General features: G+C 38.5%; 1 protein-coding gene across 1 annotated transcript; it reads left to right on the top strand.

The window, feature by feature from the left end:
• Nucleotides 1–842: 842 nt before the first annotated feature.
• On the top strand, nucleotides 843–8,554 carry LOC121725453 (kinesin-like protein KIF15-A). The gene is made up of 8 exons (XM_042112443.1): nucleotides 843–981; nucleotides 1,421–1,501; nucleotides 3,060–3,212; nucleotides 3,813–3,917; nucleotides 4,302–4,433; nucleotides 6,451–6,615; nucleotides 6,966–7,103; nucleotides 8,027–8,554. Exons 1-8 carry the CDS (start codon nucleotides 979–981, stop codon nucleotides 8,111–8,113), a joined length of 864 nt encoding a protein of 287 aa, XP_041968377.1. The 5' UTR covers nucleotides 843–978; the 3' UTR covers nucleotides 8,114–8,554.
• Nucleotides 8,555–20,710: the final 12,156 nt, after the last annotated feature.

The raw sequence follows: 20,710 nt of genomic DNA, 5'->3' as shown, positions 1-20,710 counted from the left end.
ACATTTTCTCATCAATGAGCGACCGTGACCCGTGCTATCGAGGTCTGCTGTTGCGTAGCGCACATCTGGAATACTCTGGATAGGCAGTAATCAGTATATGACTGCCTATACTGATTACTGTATAGGCAGTAATCAGTATGGGCCATGGCCCATGGCCTTGGCCTATTATAGGCGGCAGCGTCCTACGGCATTCTAGGAGGGGGCGCGGCGGCAGCGTTTAAGGATGGCGGCAGAGTTCGTAAATAGGGGCGGAAAATATAATCATAAAAAAATTAATCCGGCCATGGCGTAGCGTATTTTTTATTCACTTAAAGCCGGTATCGCACTTTCGACTTCTCCGGTGTTGTTGGATTTCCATCGGGCTTTCCATACTACCGGCTACAGCTGGTTAGTTTTTAAATTTTTTTATTATAAAAATCACTAACCAGCAATGATATTATATGAAAAACTCAAAGCTAACCAGCTTTAATCGTTTGCTGATTATGATCAAAGAGGACAAAGAGAATATAATATACTACGAAACAAAAGAGGATATAAACTACGTAACAATTAAAGACGTGAGTGGAAGAATCGAACAAGTAACATTTCGTAACATACGGACAATAACTTATTTTTCCCTAATTATTTTAATAAAACTTGTGACTAATCTACTTCATAACCAATCTAATATATCTGGCTACACATATAATCCATACTTTTTCTATTTCAAATATTTTTTCGGCCTCTAAAGCCTCCTTTAGAACACGGGACGTTTTTTCATGTCACTTACCCTATTCATCCACTCACGTCTTGAATTATGATGATGATGATCGCGCGGGAAAGTTGGTCCCCCCACCATGTCTATTTTTACGCGCGCATCTGCGTTCCTGAAATAGAAGATGTAGTAGAGTTTCCGTGATCGTGTGTTTTGTGTTCGGTGTTTCATTTACGCGTATTCATTTTCTTAAAGGAATTACATTATACATACAAAATATCAATATGGTAAGGTGTTATAATCATAATATTATTAAGAAATTATTATAAGTATTAAGTAAATAAATAATTTAGTTAGCATATTTTAACGCTCAGTTCCAAAAATTACTTACATGAATTATGCGGTGTCACGACTCACGCATTTTAACACGTGAATTGCATTTTCCTTATTTTTTCTAAATGTTTTCTTTCAGCTTTCTTAATGGTAATAAATAATAATAAATAAAGGTGGAATGAACACTTATAATTAATATAGACGACGATTAGAAAATTCAACCAAAATATTTATAGAACTTCCCATTTGGTACCTGCAGGTTACGAAAAAAATTGTCTTGGATGAATTGGATAAAAAAAAAAAATTAATTACTAGTTTAGAAAGGCTTTTACGGAATAACATAATATTATTTTAACGCTTTAAAATATTATACTAGAGTTTTGATATTTTCAGAGTGATTCTTCTCAGAAACCAGAGGGCGGTAGCGGGGAGACTGCCAGCAGTACAAATACAGCACAGGATAACTCTCCAGCGGTATGCATAAATACTTTGTTTGGTTTGTATTCGTTCAAATTAGACACTATTATTTAATATTGTTTTTATTTCCTATTCTTTAAATTAGTATAATTTCTTAAATTAGTATAATTTTCTTAAATTAGTATAATTTTATAAATGCGATAAACGATTTGTCTGTCCGTTACCTCTTCACGCCCTAAAGGCTGAAATTTGGTATGGAGATACTTTGAGTCCCGGGAAAGCACAAAGGATACTTGTCACCTCGGAGAAATGTGCTGTTGCCGCGCGATAAACGCATTTTGGCGCAACGGAGTTGCGGGCGTCATCTATTTTTTTAAATGAAATAAAGGGGCAAACGAACTAAAGGGTCACCTGACGGAAATCCACTTTTTTTATTTTTTTTATTCGTGCCCCTAACATTATCAGGGCTATTTATTTTCTATTTGTCTATACATACAATCCAATATAAATATTATACGATGTAATTTACACTACATTAAAATACCAATTCCAATAAAAATACAAATGATTCCACTAAAATAAACAATTAAAATAAAATACAATTAAAATGTCAAATAATAAAACAACGGCACAAATACAAAACCAAAATTACAGAGACTATCCTAATATCACAATTCACAGCTTAAAATTAGATCCTAATTATTGTTATCATACAAAATACTACCGTTACGCTTATTTACTACACCCACGATTATCCTGCAAAAAGCCAGGAAGATATCCCGCTTTTTACCCCCCAGGATGGATGGCAGATTCTCACCCGTTATCGATGTGCCCAATTTCGGCTCAATATCGTATCTATTGCTAGCAAAAATTGGGCACTCGAGTAGCAGGTGAGGAACCGTCTCCTCAACTCCTGGCTGACACAGGCAGGACGGATCCTCCTTCAGCTTGAATCTGTTCAAGTAGAAGGCGAATCCGCCGTGACCGGTCAGAATCTGTGTGGTGTGGTGTGTGATGTCTATTTTCTGTACTATTTTGTATGCAGCGGAAATCCACTTCCGTCTGCTGGTGCGTTGCCGGCCTTTTAAGAGGGAATAGTGTAATAGGGGAGGGCAGGGAAGGGAATAGGGGTGGGTAGGGAAGGGAATAGGGGAGGGTAGGTAAGGGAAAAGGGTAGAGGATTGGACCTCCGGTAAACTCTTTCACTCGGCGAAACACAGCGCAAGCGCTGTTTCACGCCGGTTTTCTGTGAACCCGTGGTATTTCCCATTCGTTTTTTGTCATTCGTGCCGAAACATGGCTCTCCCACGTCAAGTTTTATTATAAAAATGACACATGGAATCTAGAATGGATAGAACGGGTATCGACTGTCGAATAAAGACATATTATAATATTAAAATTATTTCTATCCCCACAAAAGTTATATAGAGGCACGGTTCCTGTGCGATTTCATTTCCAATGAAGTCGGAGGTCAGTTATATTGATCTGAAATAGTTTTAACACCTGCATCGTGGGTGTCGTAGACACAATAGATTTTAAATTTTTATGCGGCAGCCGGCTGCCGCTTGGGGATTGATGGATTAAACATGATAATAAAATATGTGTCATCTTTTAGGTTGAGTCTCAGCCTCAGCCCCAACCACCACCAACAGATGTGAAACTGGAGGAGAAAACGGAGGATGGTGTGGAGAAGGTTGAGGAGTCAGCCGAGGCTGTGGCGGCGGGGCAGCCTGCCGAGGTCATACAGTCGGGACTTAAAGTTGACAAGGTAACAAGCATCATATTATTGAACAACATTATGTCATAATATTAGCTGATACGTCGCTAATGAATATACAGGATGTAACAAAACTAAGTGATAATATACTTTAGGGTGTGTATGTGTTCCATAGAATTCACTGTGAAAGTAACAGCGCTGAAAAAACATCATTTTTGTGATCTATGGGCAAGCCCCGGCGTCACGAGTTTTTCATACCATACAAAAGAAAAAAAACTCAGCGCTGCTACTTTTACAGTAAACTCGGGACTCATCATCCTTAAGTATTATCACTTAGTTTTGTTACACCCTGTATAAGTGAACGCCAACTAATGAATATCGTCATCTAAAGAAAAGTCGCTTTTTTCGGTCACCTACAAAGAGGATCCCAATTCAAAATACGGTTGATCATAGAGAATAGATTTCCTGGGAAAAACCACCGTAGACCAAGAATAAAATGGATCGATGATATAAAATAATGCACCAGATGTAACTACACAAAATTAAAAAAAAAACCCAGGACCGGAAGTAATTCAACCTGCTGACCGCCGAATTTCGATATGAATTGCTTGAAATGTAATTTTCGTCACAAATTTGTGTGTACGATTTCAGGAAAACTGGGAAAAGAAGCAGCAGGATCTACTGCGGATAATTGAGGATCTCCGAGCCAAAGCCAAGGACGAGAAAAGTGAAGAATCATTGAGGGCCGAGCTAAAGGTATAACAAACCAAGTCATTGTCTAGCTGCGACAGTAATCCTGATATATATCAATAAATGTGTTACCTAACAGGCTTAGGTTACACAATAACAATAACACTTAAAAGTGGAATATTACATTGCTACAATTAGCAAAGACTATATAGATGCATAGTCCTTCACATTTAGAAAAGTGAAAATACTTTATCCATAGCCCAGAACTAACTGTGGCGGTACTCACAAATCACACACAAATCACTATTGCGGAGAGTGACAAGATTATAAACAATGTCTGAAATAACGTCAGTGGGCCTGACCGAGCATGCTATCTCGCTCGGTCGAGAGATCTTCCTTTTCCGCCGCCACTCACATCGTTAAAATAAGCGTTATTGTGTTGTGGCACAGGTACGCGAGGAACAGATCGACCTGCTGAAGACGCGCGTGAGCAACCTGGAGACCAAGCTGGAGGCGGTGCTGGCCAAGCCCGCCGGCAAGAACCACGAGATGATCGAGAACATCAAGCAGCAGCATGAGGAGGTAGGCCAAAGCCAACACTTAAAATATCTTCAAAATACATTCTTATTTTCTGCCTGAGATGTACTCAGCCTATAATCAGGACAAATTATTTACAAATTATTACATCTCACGAGCTAAAATTTCTCTATTAGACTCATGCTAAAGAAAAATACAATATACTACATACAAACCAGGGATGTTGCGAATATCCGCAGCCGCATCCGCAAATGCGGAGCATCCGCATAGATTTGGACATCCGATCAATGCGGATTTTTATGCGGATGCGAATGTCATACGAGTTGCGACAAGAAAAAAAAAAGCGCCGGGGTCTGTGAATGGCGCGTGCCGTTTGCGCGTGACAAATGACCAATGGGAGCGAAAATGCGGCCCAAGTGCGTATCGGCCACGCACAATAGAGGGTTCCGTAGTACCGGCAGTTTTTGATAAGTTTTGTATCGTCAATTTTATCGTATCGTTAGTTTTACACCACTATCAACATCATCTCAGTTACATTCAAAGAAATTTGAACGAAAAATTCCTTTGTACTTGTCAATGACTTATGAAGTCTTCTTAGCCGTGATCATTTTCTTTTTAAATTTAGCATATTTCACTCCCGTGAAATTTTTCCACATATTTTTCAGAATTAACCGTTTAGCTAATAGCTGGTAGAAGGGTCTCTCCCACTGGACAATAACGATTTCTTCTTTTACACTTTGTATATTTCATAAATGGATCCCTAATTCGGAAAATGATCTTGGAAATTGGAATACTCGTAATATTTTTAAAAACCCTATCCAACGACATCACACACGGTGGAGTGGACGCGAAATAAAAACAATTATCCCCGCTTGATGTGTAAGGGAGGTACCATAAATTAAAAAAAAAAAGGTTTTATTACCATTTTGTCGACATCGTTTATATGTATTTGCATTCATGCCAAATTTCAGCTTTGTAGGCTATTCTCTGAGCGAAACCGCGGCGAAACAAACGGACAGACGGACAGATAGACCGAAAATATAAGGGTTCCTTGTTGATTACGGAACCCTAAACACGGTGACAGGATCCGACGCGTTTATTGTGGTGCATCAATTGCCTTGTGTAAATTAATCACGTGATTTTTTTTTAATTATAAAATAAGTGGGCAAACGAGCAAACGGGTCACCTGATGGAAAGCAACTTCCGTCACCCATGGACACTCGCAGCATCAGAAGAGCTGCAGGTGCGTTGCCGGTCTTTTAAGAGGGAGGGAGAGAAACATTCGCATCCGCATCCTTGGATGTGAACCTCTAAAAATCCGCATCCGCATTCGCATCCGCGGATGTGAAAAAAATCGGGATCCGCAACATCCCTGGTACAAACTGATATAAACATTGACGTGGGAGAGCCATGCTTCGGTACGAATGGGCCGGCTCGACCGGAGAAATACCACGTCCTCACAGAAAACCGGCGTGAAAAAGCGCGACCGCTGTGTTTCGCCGAGTGAGTGAGTTTACCGGAGGCCCAATCCCCTACCCTTTTTCTTTCCCTACCCTCCCCTATTTCCTTCCGTACCCTCCCCTATTCCCTTCCGTACCCTCCCCTATTCCCTTCCCTACCCTCCCCTTAAAAGGCCGGCAACGCACCTGCAGCTCTTCTGATGCTGCGAGTGTCCATGGGCGACGGAAGTTGCTTTCCATCAGGTGACCCGTATGCTCGTTTGTCCCCTTATTTCATAAAAAAAAAACATTCGCAAAACATAACTCTTCTTTCGGCGTTGTCAGATGAAAATTGAAATTCGACAAAAATAATGTGCTGTTGTATTTCTTTATAGCACGTCTAGTAAGTTGCATGTGAATTGGGGCGCATCTTAGCAGTTTACCACAGTAAACTCCTGGCACACCAGGAGTAATGTGATTAACACCTACGCTCTCGAGCCAAACAGCTTGACAAACAGTACATCGTAGACGTTTTTTTAGTAGTTAGCTGTCTAATCATGAGTTCTAAGTTTCACCGACTTCAAACCAGATTTAAGTCTATCAAATTATCACCAATTCCCCAGCTGCTGACCAAAGCCCGGGGCATGATCTTCGACAAGACCAAGGTGGTGAAGAACCAGGAGCTGCAGATTGAAGCGCTCAGCAGCCAGGTGCAGTCGCTGAAGGACGTCAACACCATCACCAAGGATCTGCTTGAAATCCGCAACTCGGAGGTCAAAGCTATGGATGTAAGCATACCTATGGACAACTGGGAGGTGGTCCATTGCTCATGGTCACCCTCGCGATCAATACGAATCTAATGATACCGCTCATGCTTGAACCTGACCACTGAAATTGTAGGTCCTCGAGCGTGTTAAGGATTTCCTTAACCGCATTCCATATATTTATATGGAATGCGGTTTGCCTTATCCTGTGAACAAAGACGGTTGTCTATAAATGCTCTAGCCTCACTTAATACAAATACCATCCAATTACCTCTCAACTGCGCAAGCAGGCTACGGAGAGAGTTTTTTCTTATTTGTTGTTGTTGTGTTACAATGATTGAGTTTCCATTATTCATATTAAAACAAATTTCCAGGAGCGTCTTCAGGTTATGGAGTCGCGGTTCAAGGCGGAGAAGGAGCGGTACGACCTGGTGCTGAAGCGCGCGCAGACCTCCAACAACATCAACGACGACCTGCGCAAGGAGTACGAGACGCAGCTCGCCATATTCAAGGTGAGGGTCTGCAGGTGATGGAGTCACGGTTCCAGGCGGAGAAGGAGCGGTACGAGCTGGGGCTGAAGCGCGCGCAGACCTCCAACGACATCACCGACGACCTGCGCAAGGAGTACGAGACGCAACTCGCCATATTCAAGGTAGCGTACAACCTTTTGGAGGAAGTGTATTGATATATAAAGGGCAAATATTTGAGTTTTTCGGGGAATCTTAACATAATTTCCCAAAAAATTCTAATATATCTGTATCAAAGTGTGACGTTACAGAATATCGCACAACACCGACGATATATTTGAAAATATAATATAATAGTTAGGGAGGGGAAGAGGGGATTTCGGGACAAACTCGAGCGTATCAGATTAATATAGGCTACCGAAATGTGTCTAGTTATCTTGGTATAGAAATCAGATTTGTCACGTGGTGGGTTAAAATTTTTTTGTTTCGAATATTGAAAAAATGTCATCGGATCTGTGATCTGTGTCTGTGATATGTTTAGTATATCCCAAAGAAGCTTCCATATAAAGCACTGACGATTCAAAGATTAGGTAAGCCTGTAGGGACATTTAAAACAATAAAAATATTAAGCTTCATATTTTCCTAACTAAGCTTCGCAGATATTTTATTTTGCACTAAACTAAATGATTTAGTCTTTGATGTCTAAAATATATTTATAGTTCACCTAAATAAGCAATTTTCTGAATATATTTTCTTTTTCAAAACTTTATAATGGCTGCAGTTTCTTAAGCCACCGCTTAAATAAAAAAAACACTCTTATTATTTTTTTATCAGTTTTACATAATGTAAAAAACCTACTAGGTGTCCATGACGTTCGAGCGACCACACAATTAGCACCTTGCCTTCCCCTACTATAACTTTTCTGTGTAACCGCTGTCCTTTAAAATGTTATTCTTTTTATTATTCAGGAGCTCCGAGAGAAGTACGAGCAGCGAGTGCAGGCGCTGAACGCCGAAAACGAGCGGCTGAAGGCCGCCGCGGGGACCTCCGCGTAACTTTATACGGAGCCGACAGACAACTCGTAGCCTGCTACGAAATCGTGTAGCTTACTACGAAACTGCGTAGCCTGCTACGAAACTCTGCGTAGCTTGCTACACTATTCGGTGTAGCGCCCAAAGCGTAGCACGCTACGAGCTAGGCAAATAATTCATAGCATGGTACGTGTAGGTCTACCTACTATATAATAATTTTGTACTATTTATTGGATGGACTGTACTGAACTATTTTGTATAATAAAAGGCATCTAAAAGTGGCTAAGATTCAAAAGATTGTACCGCACTTCTTGGTCTTTTAAAGTTTAAAAACTAACTAAAAAGAAACAAAACTTAACTGTTCAGTGCATGTCACAACCCTGTGCCTCGTATGTATAAGACTGTACGATAAATTTTATATACTAGTTATTGTATTTATTAAATAAAAGATTTTTATGTGATTGACTTTGAATTATCATTTACAAAAGAACGTCACAAAATCTTGTTTCATAATATTACGACTTCAAAAATTACTTATTCATAATTTAACGCCTCCGTGGTCCAGTGGTTCAGAGCTCGGCTCTTGACTCGGAGGTCGTGGGTTCGATTCCCGCGTTGGAAACATGTTATTTCCAAGTTTGGTTAGGATAATGCAGGCTGATCACCTGATTGTCTGACAAGTAAGATGATCCATGCGTCGGATGGGCATGTAAAAAGTCGGTCCTGCGCCTGATCTCTCGCCGGTCGTGTCGGTCTGCCGTCCCACTGGGTTATGAGAGTAAAGGAATAGAGAGTGCTCTTGTGTACTGCGCACACACTTGGGCACTATAAAATTACTCCTGCGTAGCTGGCCTGGTTTCCATGAAACCGGCCACCGTCACCGAAACCGGTGTGGGAACTATTATTATTCATAATTTACATTAAAATGTTACAATCTTGTGAATAATATTCTATTTTTAATATACACAAAGAGACTAGCATTATGTATTAATGTCGGGGAAAGATTACATCGCAGTAATCTGTGGAATTAGTTGCGAAGCCGACAGACGAGATTATTTACCATTTGAGATTAACTCATCATCATCATCATCATAGAACTTTATGATTAATATTTTGCTGATGATTGATTTTAGTGGTAATGTGATTACATGACCATACAAATTACAAGGAATTTAGGTTAACGTTATATCGCGTTAACTATGTCATTCTTCGGGATCCACGGTTTGCCAGCACCCGTGGTAAATATACAATGTAGTATTATAATATGTGTAACAGACGTATATATGTACGCGACGTATGTGGCCTAAGGATACCAAAAATTTACCTCAAATATGACAAGCGTTGGATGCTCTAAAAAATAAAAAATAAATCTATAGTCTCTAGATTTAAGACTCCATCTATCCATATTAATAATTTTATAAATGCGAAAGTGTGTCTGTCTATCTGTCTGTTACCTCTTCACGCCAAACCGCTTAACCGATTTTGCTGGGTATATAGATACTTTGAGTCTCGGGAAAGGACATAATTATGCTTATATCTAGGAAAAATGTACTGTAAAATGTAACGAATTTTGACGCAACGGAGTTGGGAGCGTCATCGGCTAATTATAATATAATTCCTAACCATGTACTAGATTCTAGAACGTGCCAAAAATATATATATTCATTACGAGAGCTTAGTTAATACTAAGTCTCATCTGTCTCAACTCACACGTAAACTTCGTCAGAGGTTTCGGAGGTGAGCTCGGGACTCGGTTTACAGACTAATTACACACTAATGGTGGCCATTATACAGCTCGTGGCTTTCGGGGGGCGTTTGGGACTGTGGGGGCGTTTGAGACGATTGGGGCGTTAAAGACGGAGGGTGATTGGGACATTTAAACCGCGTAACAGCCTCATTTCTTTTCGATATTATCACGATATTAAGCTTGGTGATTACTGTTAAATAGACCGGTTACGTTTGTTAATAAAAGAACGTAATGACTGTACTTAAGTAGTATAATTCGAAGCAATAATGCTTTAGCCTCGGCGTGTTTAACAGAAAACTTTATAGCAATGGTCTCATATTACCTAGAAGAGCGTAGTTGCCTGATACAGGCTAATGCCTACTAGGTGACTTCAAACTGATATAGAAAAGATTATTTTTATGTTATTATTATCTTATATCTTTAAACGAGCAATTCTTGCTATATATATATATATATATATATATATATATATATATATATATATATATATATATATATATATATATATATAATTGGAATCTCGGAATCGGCTCTAACGATTTTCATCGGTCAAACAGCTAGTTATAACTAGGGATTGCAATCCGGTGCCATTTTCAATCCGGACCGGATTTGACCGGATTCCCATCAATCCGGCTTGATGAAACTGAACTAACAATCGGAAATCATTCTATTTTTGCTTTGCCAAACTTCTAACGCTCCAAAGAGCAGTAAGTATAGCCTGCAAGAGTGGAATGGCGAAGGTCGGTATCCTTAGCGATTCCAAATCGGCTCTCCAGGCTGTCACCCTTAGTTCCCCTCATCCCCTGGCAGTGCAAACAAGGGCAGCCCTCCGAAAAGCTGCATCTCAGAGGCGGAAGGTTTCCCTGTTTTAGATTATGGCGCACGCAGGGTTGGGAGGGTATGAGAGGAATGACCAATTAACCAAGGAGGCCACGCTGGGATTGAAAAGGAAGCCTGACTACGATCTGTGTCCTGTTTCATTCGTCAAACGTATCTTAAGAGTGGATACGATTGAGGAATGGGACAGAAAATATAAAGTGGACGGGACCGGAGTCACTCTTTTTCTCAAGTGCTGCTGCTGCGTACAAAATAGTAAAGAAAACAGACATCACACACTACACCACACAGATTCTGACCAGCCACCGTGGATTCGCCTTCTACTTGAACATATTCAAGTTGAATGTGGATCCATCGTGTCTGTGCCAGCCGGAAGTCGAGGAGACGGTTCCTCACCTATTAGTCGAGTGCTCAATTTTTGCTAGCAATCGATATGATATTGAACAGAAATTGGACATATCGATAACGGGTAAAAATCTGCCATTCATCCTGGGGGCAAAGAAAGGGAAATTTTCCTGACTTTTTGCAAGACAATCGTGGGGTACTTAATAAGCAAAACTGAAATACTTTATGGGTTATTAGTTAGGTTCTTTGATTTGCTTTTGTACTTGTGCCGTTGTTTTACCAATCTCGATTATTATTGATTTATTTATTGATATTAATGGATTTTATTAATTTTATTGTAAGCATTATTGAATCACTAGTTATAAGAATAATGTAAAGAACGAAAGAAAAGAGCTAAAAATTAAACCAATTGCAAAAAACAAGTCCTGATACTGTATGGGGGATGGATTAAATTATAAAAATATAGCTTATGGCCGAAAGGCCTCTTTAGCTTCTTATGAAAGACTAGTTTACTAATCGGCCTCGTTGTCATTTGTCAGCAAAATAGAATCATAAAAAAGCGAGAAAAAGTTTTTTCACTAGGGGTAACACATTTAAAGTAAGTAATTCAGGCAAGAAAAATATCAGTTTGCCACCAATTGCTAACAAACTTTGGTACTTTATAAAACTGCAGCATAAAAGGGGGAAATCTACTATCAGAGAAGTTGATTCGTAGGCAGATGGGGGACCTACGTAGTTTGGTCGCGTTACGTCAAACCCAGCCGATATCACAATTAACATTAACTTGACATGATCCGACCAAATGACGTTGGTCTGTCAACTGCCTACGAATCAATTTCCTCGATGGTACTTTAACGTTGTTCGTGGCGGCCGAAAAGGAAGATCTTCCGACCGAGCGAGATAGCATGCTCGGTCAGGCCGAAGCCCACTGACGTCATTTCAGACGTTGTATATATTTTGCCGTCGTAAACTTCGATAGTGCGATGCAGGATTTGTTAGGCGAATTGTGGGTACCGCCACAGTACTATCAGAGAAGTTGATTGATAGGCTGATGGCTGACCTACGTAATGTAGGCGCGTTATGTCGACGTAGATCTGCTTGCTGTCTATGAATCAATTTCTGTACAATATTAAATCCTTCCAAACCTTTACTAATTCAATGTACCCACATACTATATAATAACTTGGATGTTGGAAGCAAAAGTTTATAACAGCGCTTTTATCGTTGAAGAGCTTTCGAGAGAATCGTGACGGCGCACTTTGAGGCGGGTTAGATAATGTAGATCAAACTTGTCCAGTTCAGCTGCAAAGCTGTTCCTTTTTAGATCTCGATCTTTGTTGAGCGATGATCAATTTGTTGTTCAAGTTATTCATTTATAGTTTCAAGCCGCTTATACGTTTATTTTATAGTACCTAAGCGATTAATGGGTTTTGGGATAATTTGAGTCCATATTGACTTATAAACTTTAATCTGAGTTGCTAATCGCACTGTAGTTATTATTATTGCTAATAAAATCTATCCTGATAGGCTGGTCTCCAGTTCGCTGGTGGAGGGGTCAATCACGCCATGACAGTTGGTCAGTCACACCATGACAGTTGCGGAATGATGACGTACAAAACGTGAGACCACTTGAATACGTAACTACAAAATATGTAGTATATTGCCTCTTCAATATAATTAGCTTTAGTAAAAAAACTAATTATATTGAAGAGGCAATTACTCAAAATTGGGGCCTCAAATCCAAGATGAACGACAAAATGTTTATCACGCCTAATTGTTTCAGTGAAAATGAAAGCCGGCGTGAAAACTGCCATTGCATTGTATTTCGGGACGCTCTTTACAAGCGGCTCACAAGCGCTCGCGAGGCTTTCAAATGTCGTGACTCGAGCACCTTCCGAGATTCTCATAATGCGCTTATTTCTGTACATTTTGTCACAGTTGTGTACAAAAAGCTGCGAAGAAATGTACAAAAATGACGAAACATTTTTTTACATTTGAACTTTTTCGGAGGAGATCCATTAGTAGGATTGTATTATTTTTATTTTAGACGTGTTCTTACATTAAAATAATTCTAATATACATTTGCTAGCTTATATAGAGGTAGAAAAGTAAAAAAAGTTGTGAGAAATGTGAGTACAACAAAGTTCAGTATACTTTATCCTACGACGCGTTAGGGCCAATTCAGACCGCAACGCGACGCGCGTAGATGCAATTCTAAATATGTATGGTTTTCACAGATTTGCAAGACGTCTCGCGCAATTGAAATCTGTCAAATTCATACAAATTTAGAAATGCATCTACGCGTCGCGTTGCGGTTTGAATTGACCCTCAGAACAACACACGATATCCAACAAAGTTTTTTGAGCAGAGCCCAAAAAACAGTACTTTCACCTACTCGTTGCGGTCGAGACCCATAAGTTTTACAAAATATACGGGAGGTTGACCCGTTTCAACGCGTCGCAACAGACCTCGATTCCCACCTCGACATTTAATTTGTGTCACAAACAAGGCTGTAGAGAAGGGATCGGGTCCCAGATTGGGCGCCGGTGTATATTGGGTGTTTTAAAACAATGGCCGACCGGCAGGCGACTCTAACGAGCTCCGCGCCCGCCCGAGCACGACAAAAGGGCCTGCACACAACTTTAGTGTGTTTTGTGACCTAACCGCGATTCGGATTCCCAAATCAGTTCAACGATTTCATACTGAGGCGGACGTCGCGAATCGCAAAAGAGCTATAAAGTATTTATCCAGGTTCAGGTAAACGGTCTACCGCGTCAGCAGACTCATTTGTGAGACGGTACATCTGTCAGTCACTACTCGCTCGTGAAAATAATGTACAAAACTGTGATTTGCTGTGATATAATTCGATATTTACAAGATGAGCCACTTGAAGCATGAAATCGTCATCCGCGTCATTGATTTCTGCGTTGTGGTTCGTGAACCGACCCTTAAGGGGGGTAAAAAGAGGGAGGGTTATAGAAGAGGGGGGCTATTTGCGTACCTCAGATTAGATCGTTAATACCGCCGTGCTGGGATACATTTTTATTAAGAAGGCGGTAACATGAAAGAATGGCTGAGGCAATTTCTCCTGAATTAGGAATTCTCATTTCGCCGTGTAAATAAAACAGACTTCGCCTCGAACAGTAAAATTATTACGCGGTTTTTATTTGCTGTTATTAGTGTAATTTTCTTAAAGGTCAGCCAATTATATTATAGCAAGCGTAAGCTATTTCTTGGCGGAAGTAAAACTGAAGCAAGAAATACATGTTTCTACTTTCCCATAGGCAGGGCCGGATTTATATTTTTTATGACTGGGTATAGAGTATAGACTATAGGCCACTTTAATTTTGCTGCCTGGTCTATTATATATATATCGAGCCTATGGGCAGCTCTGGATTTATGTATAGGCAGTATATATATATATATATATATATATATATATATATATATATATATATATATATATATATATATATATATATATATACTGCCTATACATAAATCCAGAGCTGCCCATAGGCTCGATTAAAATGCATCCGCCCGAACGCGCGGTGTAGCAGCTAAAACGCTACACACCACATAATTTCTTGGCTGAACTAAACCCGAAGAAAACAAGACATGTTTTCCATAAAGAAATAATACATATCAGATATCAAGCATGGCATTTCAGCGTCGATCATACACCGAGTAACCGATCCTCAGTTTAATGGGATACACGAGTATGGGACATGTTTTATTCAGTGTAACTCGTAACTTGATTGTAGAAAAGAAAGGTCAGTCTGTGTTCAATATCGTCATACAGTTGTACGTCATATATTACAATAAAAAATAGTATTTTCTGTTTGTTGACTTTCAAATCAAGACAAGCACTCTACATAATAAAGTGTGCAATATTAATTACATTTTAGTCTAATTCAATATTTTTTATCCTACTGAAATAAATGTATGTAATTTTGTGTCTTTTTGAAAATCTGTTTAAAGTTTTAATTTCATCATCAACCAAGTGATTTGAGCGCTTTCTACAACTTTTATTTTGTTTCTTTGCTTTAAAGGTCTAATTTAATTTAAACCACTTAATGTAAGAACCATTGATTTTTAGTTAAGAAAGTAATTAAAGTAATAGTAGACTTCAAACCTTTAGTCCTTAGATTTAGAGATACCCTTAAAAGAGTTATATGAAGGAGACATAAGTTTGAATAATTTATGAAACATAAACTTATCTTTATTGTGTCTGTCAGACCCTTTACCTTTCTCCAGAATAAACAACTAGGCTTGGCTGTATCTGAGATCCCTTTTGATGGGCTTTTACTTTTACTGCCCAGATAGAGTTGAATTGTAAAGTAGTCGAGACAAGCCTCCATCGAGCTTTCTCAACAAGATTGGGGATTCAGACTCACAACAAAAGTTTATAAGATCCGTGGCTGAGATACAATGGACGTGTTTATCTTGAAGTCAAAAGGAAGGATAACGATTTTGCAGTCATTGTATAATATTATATATTGTATGATTTGTATGTCGTAGGCTAAACTGGGCTAAACTCTAAAAAAGTCTAAAGGCTGGTCTGATTTTAACAAATGAGATGTCAAAGTATTAGTAATGCTGCCGCGGATCGTGCGCGGGTCACCTTTGTGACCTTTGTTATCGTGTTTGTTATTGTGTTTGTTTACCTTTGTTATAAATTTTTTTTAAATATTAAATTTATCTGGTCTCTGGTAGGATATAGTTTTTTGAAACCTATATTTTTGTTAATTCTGAATGAATTTGAATATGGCATCGTTTACGATTCCAAGAAGATAGCCTATAGCATATATATTCTTTTCTATGAAATGTGTAATTCGAGTAAAAATACGGCTCCCGTGAGATAGATAAGATCTCTACATTCACCAATCCGCGGGCAAAGTCTAGTATTCATTTTTATGGTTTTATTTTTTAGAGGAAATAAACGAGGTAGGTAAAAATACGATTGAAAATAATAAAAAAAAATGTGAATTTTTTTCTCAAACCTGGGGAAAGACACAGGAAAGGTTATTCAGATTTCCAAAACTGTACGATTTTGATCCTTAGATGTCAATTTTGTTTCAACTTCGATCGTGATCCGTATTCCCAAACAATTAATGCGAATCAAAATCGATATCTCAGTGACTAAACTTATAAATTTTTCCATTCTGTTTAGGTATAATAAAAAATGATCGCACGATCGTTCACCAGTGTCGGAAGTTTTTTTCAAAGAAAAGAAACGAGGTAGACAAAAATTGCGATTAAAATAATTAACACGAATAAGTGACACTGAGAAAGGTTTCTCCGACCTGAATCGGAAGTTCATTATCCCTGTCCCGGTAGCTCATTACTTTAATTACACGAAAAACATTTTCCTTTATGACCTTTATTCCCTTCGACGCACTCTCTTGCCCGCAGGGCCGGATCTACCATATTGCTTTTTGGGCTTTAACCCAGGGCCCCGTGAATGTCAATATGAAAGAAACCAATTTTTTTAACCGACTTCAAAGAAGGAGGAGGTTATATGTTTATATATATTTTTGTATGTTCAACGATCACTTTGCCGTTTGTGGACTGATTTTCAAGATTTTTTCGCTATTGTATCGGGTTCGATCCAAATTTAGTACCATGTTCATAGGTGACTTGATGAAGGGGTCCATAAGTAATCGAGGGAATTCCTCGCTATTTATACTAAAACCCCATTTATCTGGATGATATTGTGCTTTCGATTCATCTGAAGTACATACTTCAAATGGAAACTTATAGTGATTTTGGATATATGAAGTATTTCAAGTAAATCTTACCAAAAAGTCAGATTTTGTACTAAGATATACCATGGTTCGAAGATGGTGAACAGATCTCCGACCTCCTTAAATATACATGTTAGGGGGTTTCGACGTTGTTTTAAGAATTGAAGGCATATGCTAATGGTACATTAGATTAATCATCATCATCATCGTCACTACCATTACATCTTGCAACATCACATTATGACTATTATTAGTGTTTTTCAAAGTTTTTTTACATCGAGACGGATATTTTTGATAATTATTCCGCTGTTTGTGGACCGATTCCGAAAATTCTTTTGTTTTTGTGTAGGGTATAATCCGAATTTGGTACAATTATTTCGAAAGTGATGATCTAATGATGGGAGATCCCATCATCAGATCATCACCTTCGTAATAAGCAATCGAGGGAAATTCTTGAAATTTATAAAAACACACATGGTGGTTAAGATGTTGTTTCTAGTAACTCAGGCATGATATGTTACAAATAAGTGAAATTTCATACGAAGGTTTCTCTGGATCCAAAGGCACTGAACAGAACTCCTGAACCTTTAAACATAAAAGTTTGGAAATTTCATTCTTCATTGTTGTCTTTTGCAAAATTCGACTAAACCTCAATTACTTCTGCATCCAATTTTAATTCTTTTGAAGTCGGTACCGACTAAGTTAAGTAAGTTACTAATTAGTAATTACTATGTCAAGGATCTAAGTTCTGAGCCGGTACCGACTTCAAAAGAATTAAAATTAGATGCAGAAGTAGTTGAGGTTTAGTCGAATTTTGAAAAAGGCACCAATGAAGAATAATAATTATTTCCTACTTTTTAGATCATATTAAGAATATTGTTTTTACCTTGGAAGTCGGGTTCAATTTTTTGTTATTAAAATTAAACAGAATATTATGTGCTTTGCAGCCATGCAAATTCTACGACTGATCAAAATCATTCAATTAATTTGATTAAAGTCTACGTTTAGGTGTTGGTGTTTCAAATTGACCCTAAGTAGTATAAGCCCAGGGCTTCTGAACTCACGGTCCAGCCCTGCTTGCCCGGGGCACTCTACGACCGTTTGGTGCCCAAGATAGGTGTTATAATGCTATTCGATATTGAAGAGACTCGTTGACCTTAATTTTTATTGCACCAGGTCAGGGTAAGCAGAAACATGATGGCTAAGTGTTCGTAACACGTCTAAGAATAAAAAAAGACAGTTCTAATATTTAACTTTCTAAAATAATCTATCTTTAACGCCTCCATGGTTCAGTGGTTTGGAGCGTCGTTCTTGACTTGGAGGTCGTATCGGTCACCCACCCCACTGGGTTATAGGAGTTAAGGAATAGACTGCTCTTGGGTTCTGCGCACACACTTGGGCAATATAAAGACTCCCGCATACCTGGCTTGGTTTCAACGAGCGTCACCGATAACAGTGATTTTTGTGTCTTAGATATAATCAATAACGTAACGAATACGTAGCTGTCCATTCTTCCTACATAGCACTCCGATGCTTAAGTCTCGGGAGGAAAGCTTCTAGAGTTATGACCGAGACGCGTGCAGAGTTTCTGTCGTGTTATGAATATGCAAAAGGATTTTATGCGATAGCCTAAATGCATACTATAGTATTCTATTTCAGTTATGGTTGTTTATTTATGATTGTATCATAGTATATCCTGAATTGAAATTCTAAGTTCAAGATTTCCTTTGTCTTTTTTACAAACAAAAATATAATTTAAACTTTTATTATGCTTCGATAAGAGGTAAATTCATCTCTATTGTGATTACCACGATTAGGTAAACGTAGTGCAGGATGTCCTGCAGGTCGATGGGCCGATTTGAAGATAGCGGCGAACAGGGGATGGATGACTAATGATGATGAAATTGTTCTAGAGCCTAGTCTGACTACAAATGAGATGCCTCATACAAAACAACTTGAATTAATTAAAGACGATGAAGTGGAAGAACCAGATAAGTAACATTTTATAACAAGGACAGTTGGTAATCTTTTATTTATAATTTAAACAAACCTTGTCACTTAGGTAAGTAGGTACTTCATTATCTGGCTAATAAATCTGGCTACATATAAAATCCACATTTTCTTTATTTCAAATCATTTTCCAGGCCCTAAAGACTACATTTATGCAAAAGCGGCAATTTTTTTACTGTTACTTCCCTGCTTCTTCCACTCGTGTCTTCAATTGCTACTTTCACTTAAAGCCTTAAAAATGGTGAAGTTCACAAAATAGCAATGAAATAATACTCCGCGTTGAAAGTGAAATCCGAAGTTGGTTAAAGCAGTGTCGACTTACCAACTTAATTAACCTCGTCTTCTTCGATTTCAGCACCGGATTACATTCCGAATATCCTAAACCAGGCGTCACCAACTAGTTTCGCTCGGGGTCCATTTTAAGAAATGAAATGACCTTCACGGTCCACATATCTATAATATAAAAATGAGTCGCTGAATGTGTTGCTAAGCGCAAAACTCGAGAACGGCTGAACGGATTGGACTAATTTTAGTCTTAAAATATTCGTAGAAGTCCAGGGAAGGTTTTTAAGTGACACGAAGTTCACCGGGACAGCTAGTTTCATAAAAATATTTATTAAACAAAGGTAATTACTGAAATTACAAAGGTATTTATTTACATATCAATGAGAAAAGTGTAAATTTTGTTGCCAATTATCTGTCTGATGTTTGGAGTGAAATTGGTGCAAGCTATTGACATTAAATCCTGGAGATGTTCATCAGTAAGTCGGGACCGAAATGTATTTTCAACGGGTCGGCGGTCCGGATGCGGACCGCGTTCCGCCATTTAAGTAAGTGAACCGAAGTGTAAGAGTAGGTTCACATGGCATTGTACTGCACGTTTTTTTGCAGTGTACGTCTTAGCATTCATACGCCGATTGTAGTGCAACAAATCGTGCAGTACAATCGACGTGTCACATGTGAATGGTTCTATTTACATTGTATGCGCCACTGTTTAATCGTTAAGACGTATACTGCAATAAAACGTAAAAAAAAATGTGCAGGATTGTGCCGTGTGAACTTAGCCTGACGATGTCAAAAAATAATAGGAGAAGGCTACCGCCCGCCGTAGATCATAATTTATTGTCGTTGTTGTCATGTATCCCGAATAACGAGCTATTATTAAAACCAATAGGAATGCAAACCACAGAGCGTAAGTGTCTGAATATTGGTGTGCGCTAAACTACGAATAATAAAAACTAAAAGGATCTAAATTGAAACCGGTACATGCATGAGATTTACGTTTCCTTATTATATTTCATGTTCTGAATAATACTTCCATCCAATTACGAGGAAAATTGAATATATTACGGGGAATAAAATATGATCACAAAAATTGGGCGCGCGATCGACGCGGAACACAATTAGGTAGCAAACAGTGATCCCTGGTGTACACTTGTTTTATTCTCGTCTTAAATAACGTTAGACGTTCCATAAATTATCTAAATATATTTTTTACATTCACAGTATTAATGTTCAGGAAAGGTTTTTAAATGATGGGAAATTTTTAAAACTGTTCATTGCACAGCACAGTTGATATAATATATTGCTGCGACAAAACAACGTGTATCGAGGCAGTTAATGTAACCGAGTCCATCCAATATTCATTTCGGGCTATGGTGGTGATCCCTCATGGCTTAGAGTCCATTATGGTACAAGCTACAGCAATTATGAATGTGTACAGGGAGGTATTATTTATCTTTGATTGCCGATGATCAACGTTAATTTTGGATGGTATAGAAGTGGCAGTCATGTGGGTCTCGATTACTTACCTGGTTTAATTCTGTGACACAATTTACAGTACCTAACTAATAAATTTAAATAAGGGTTATTATTTTATCGCAAAACAGTGCTAATTACACTTATTATTATCGGATTAACTTATTTTGTACATCA

This window comes from Aricia agestis, chromosome 3 (assembly GCF_905147365.1).
Source record: "Aricia agestis chromosome 3, ilAriAges1.1, whole genome shotgun sequence".
Classification (NCBI taxonomy): Eukaryota; Metazoa; Arthropoda; class Insecta; order Lepidoptera; family Lycaenidae; genus Aricia; species Aricia agestis.
The sequence above is the reverse complement of the archived record's forward strand: the minus strand, read 5'-3'. Positions and strand labels throughout refer to the sequence as shown.

What these genes read in the sequence shown, in the direction of transcription:
- LOC121725453 (XM_042112443.1), top strand. An exon ending in CGGGACTTAAAGTTGACAAG is followed by an intron (nt 3,213 to 3,812) that starts GTAACAAGCATC and finishes GTACGATTTCAG; the next exon opens with GAAAACTGGGAAAAGAAGCA. An exon ending in TCAAGCAGCAGCATGAGGAG is followed by an intron (nt 4,434 to 6,450) that starts GTAGGCCAAAGC and finishes CCAATTCCCCAG; the next exon opens with CTGCTGACCAAAGCCCGGGG.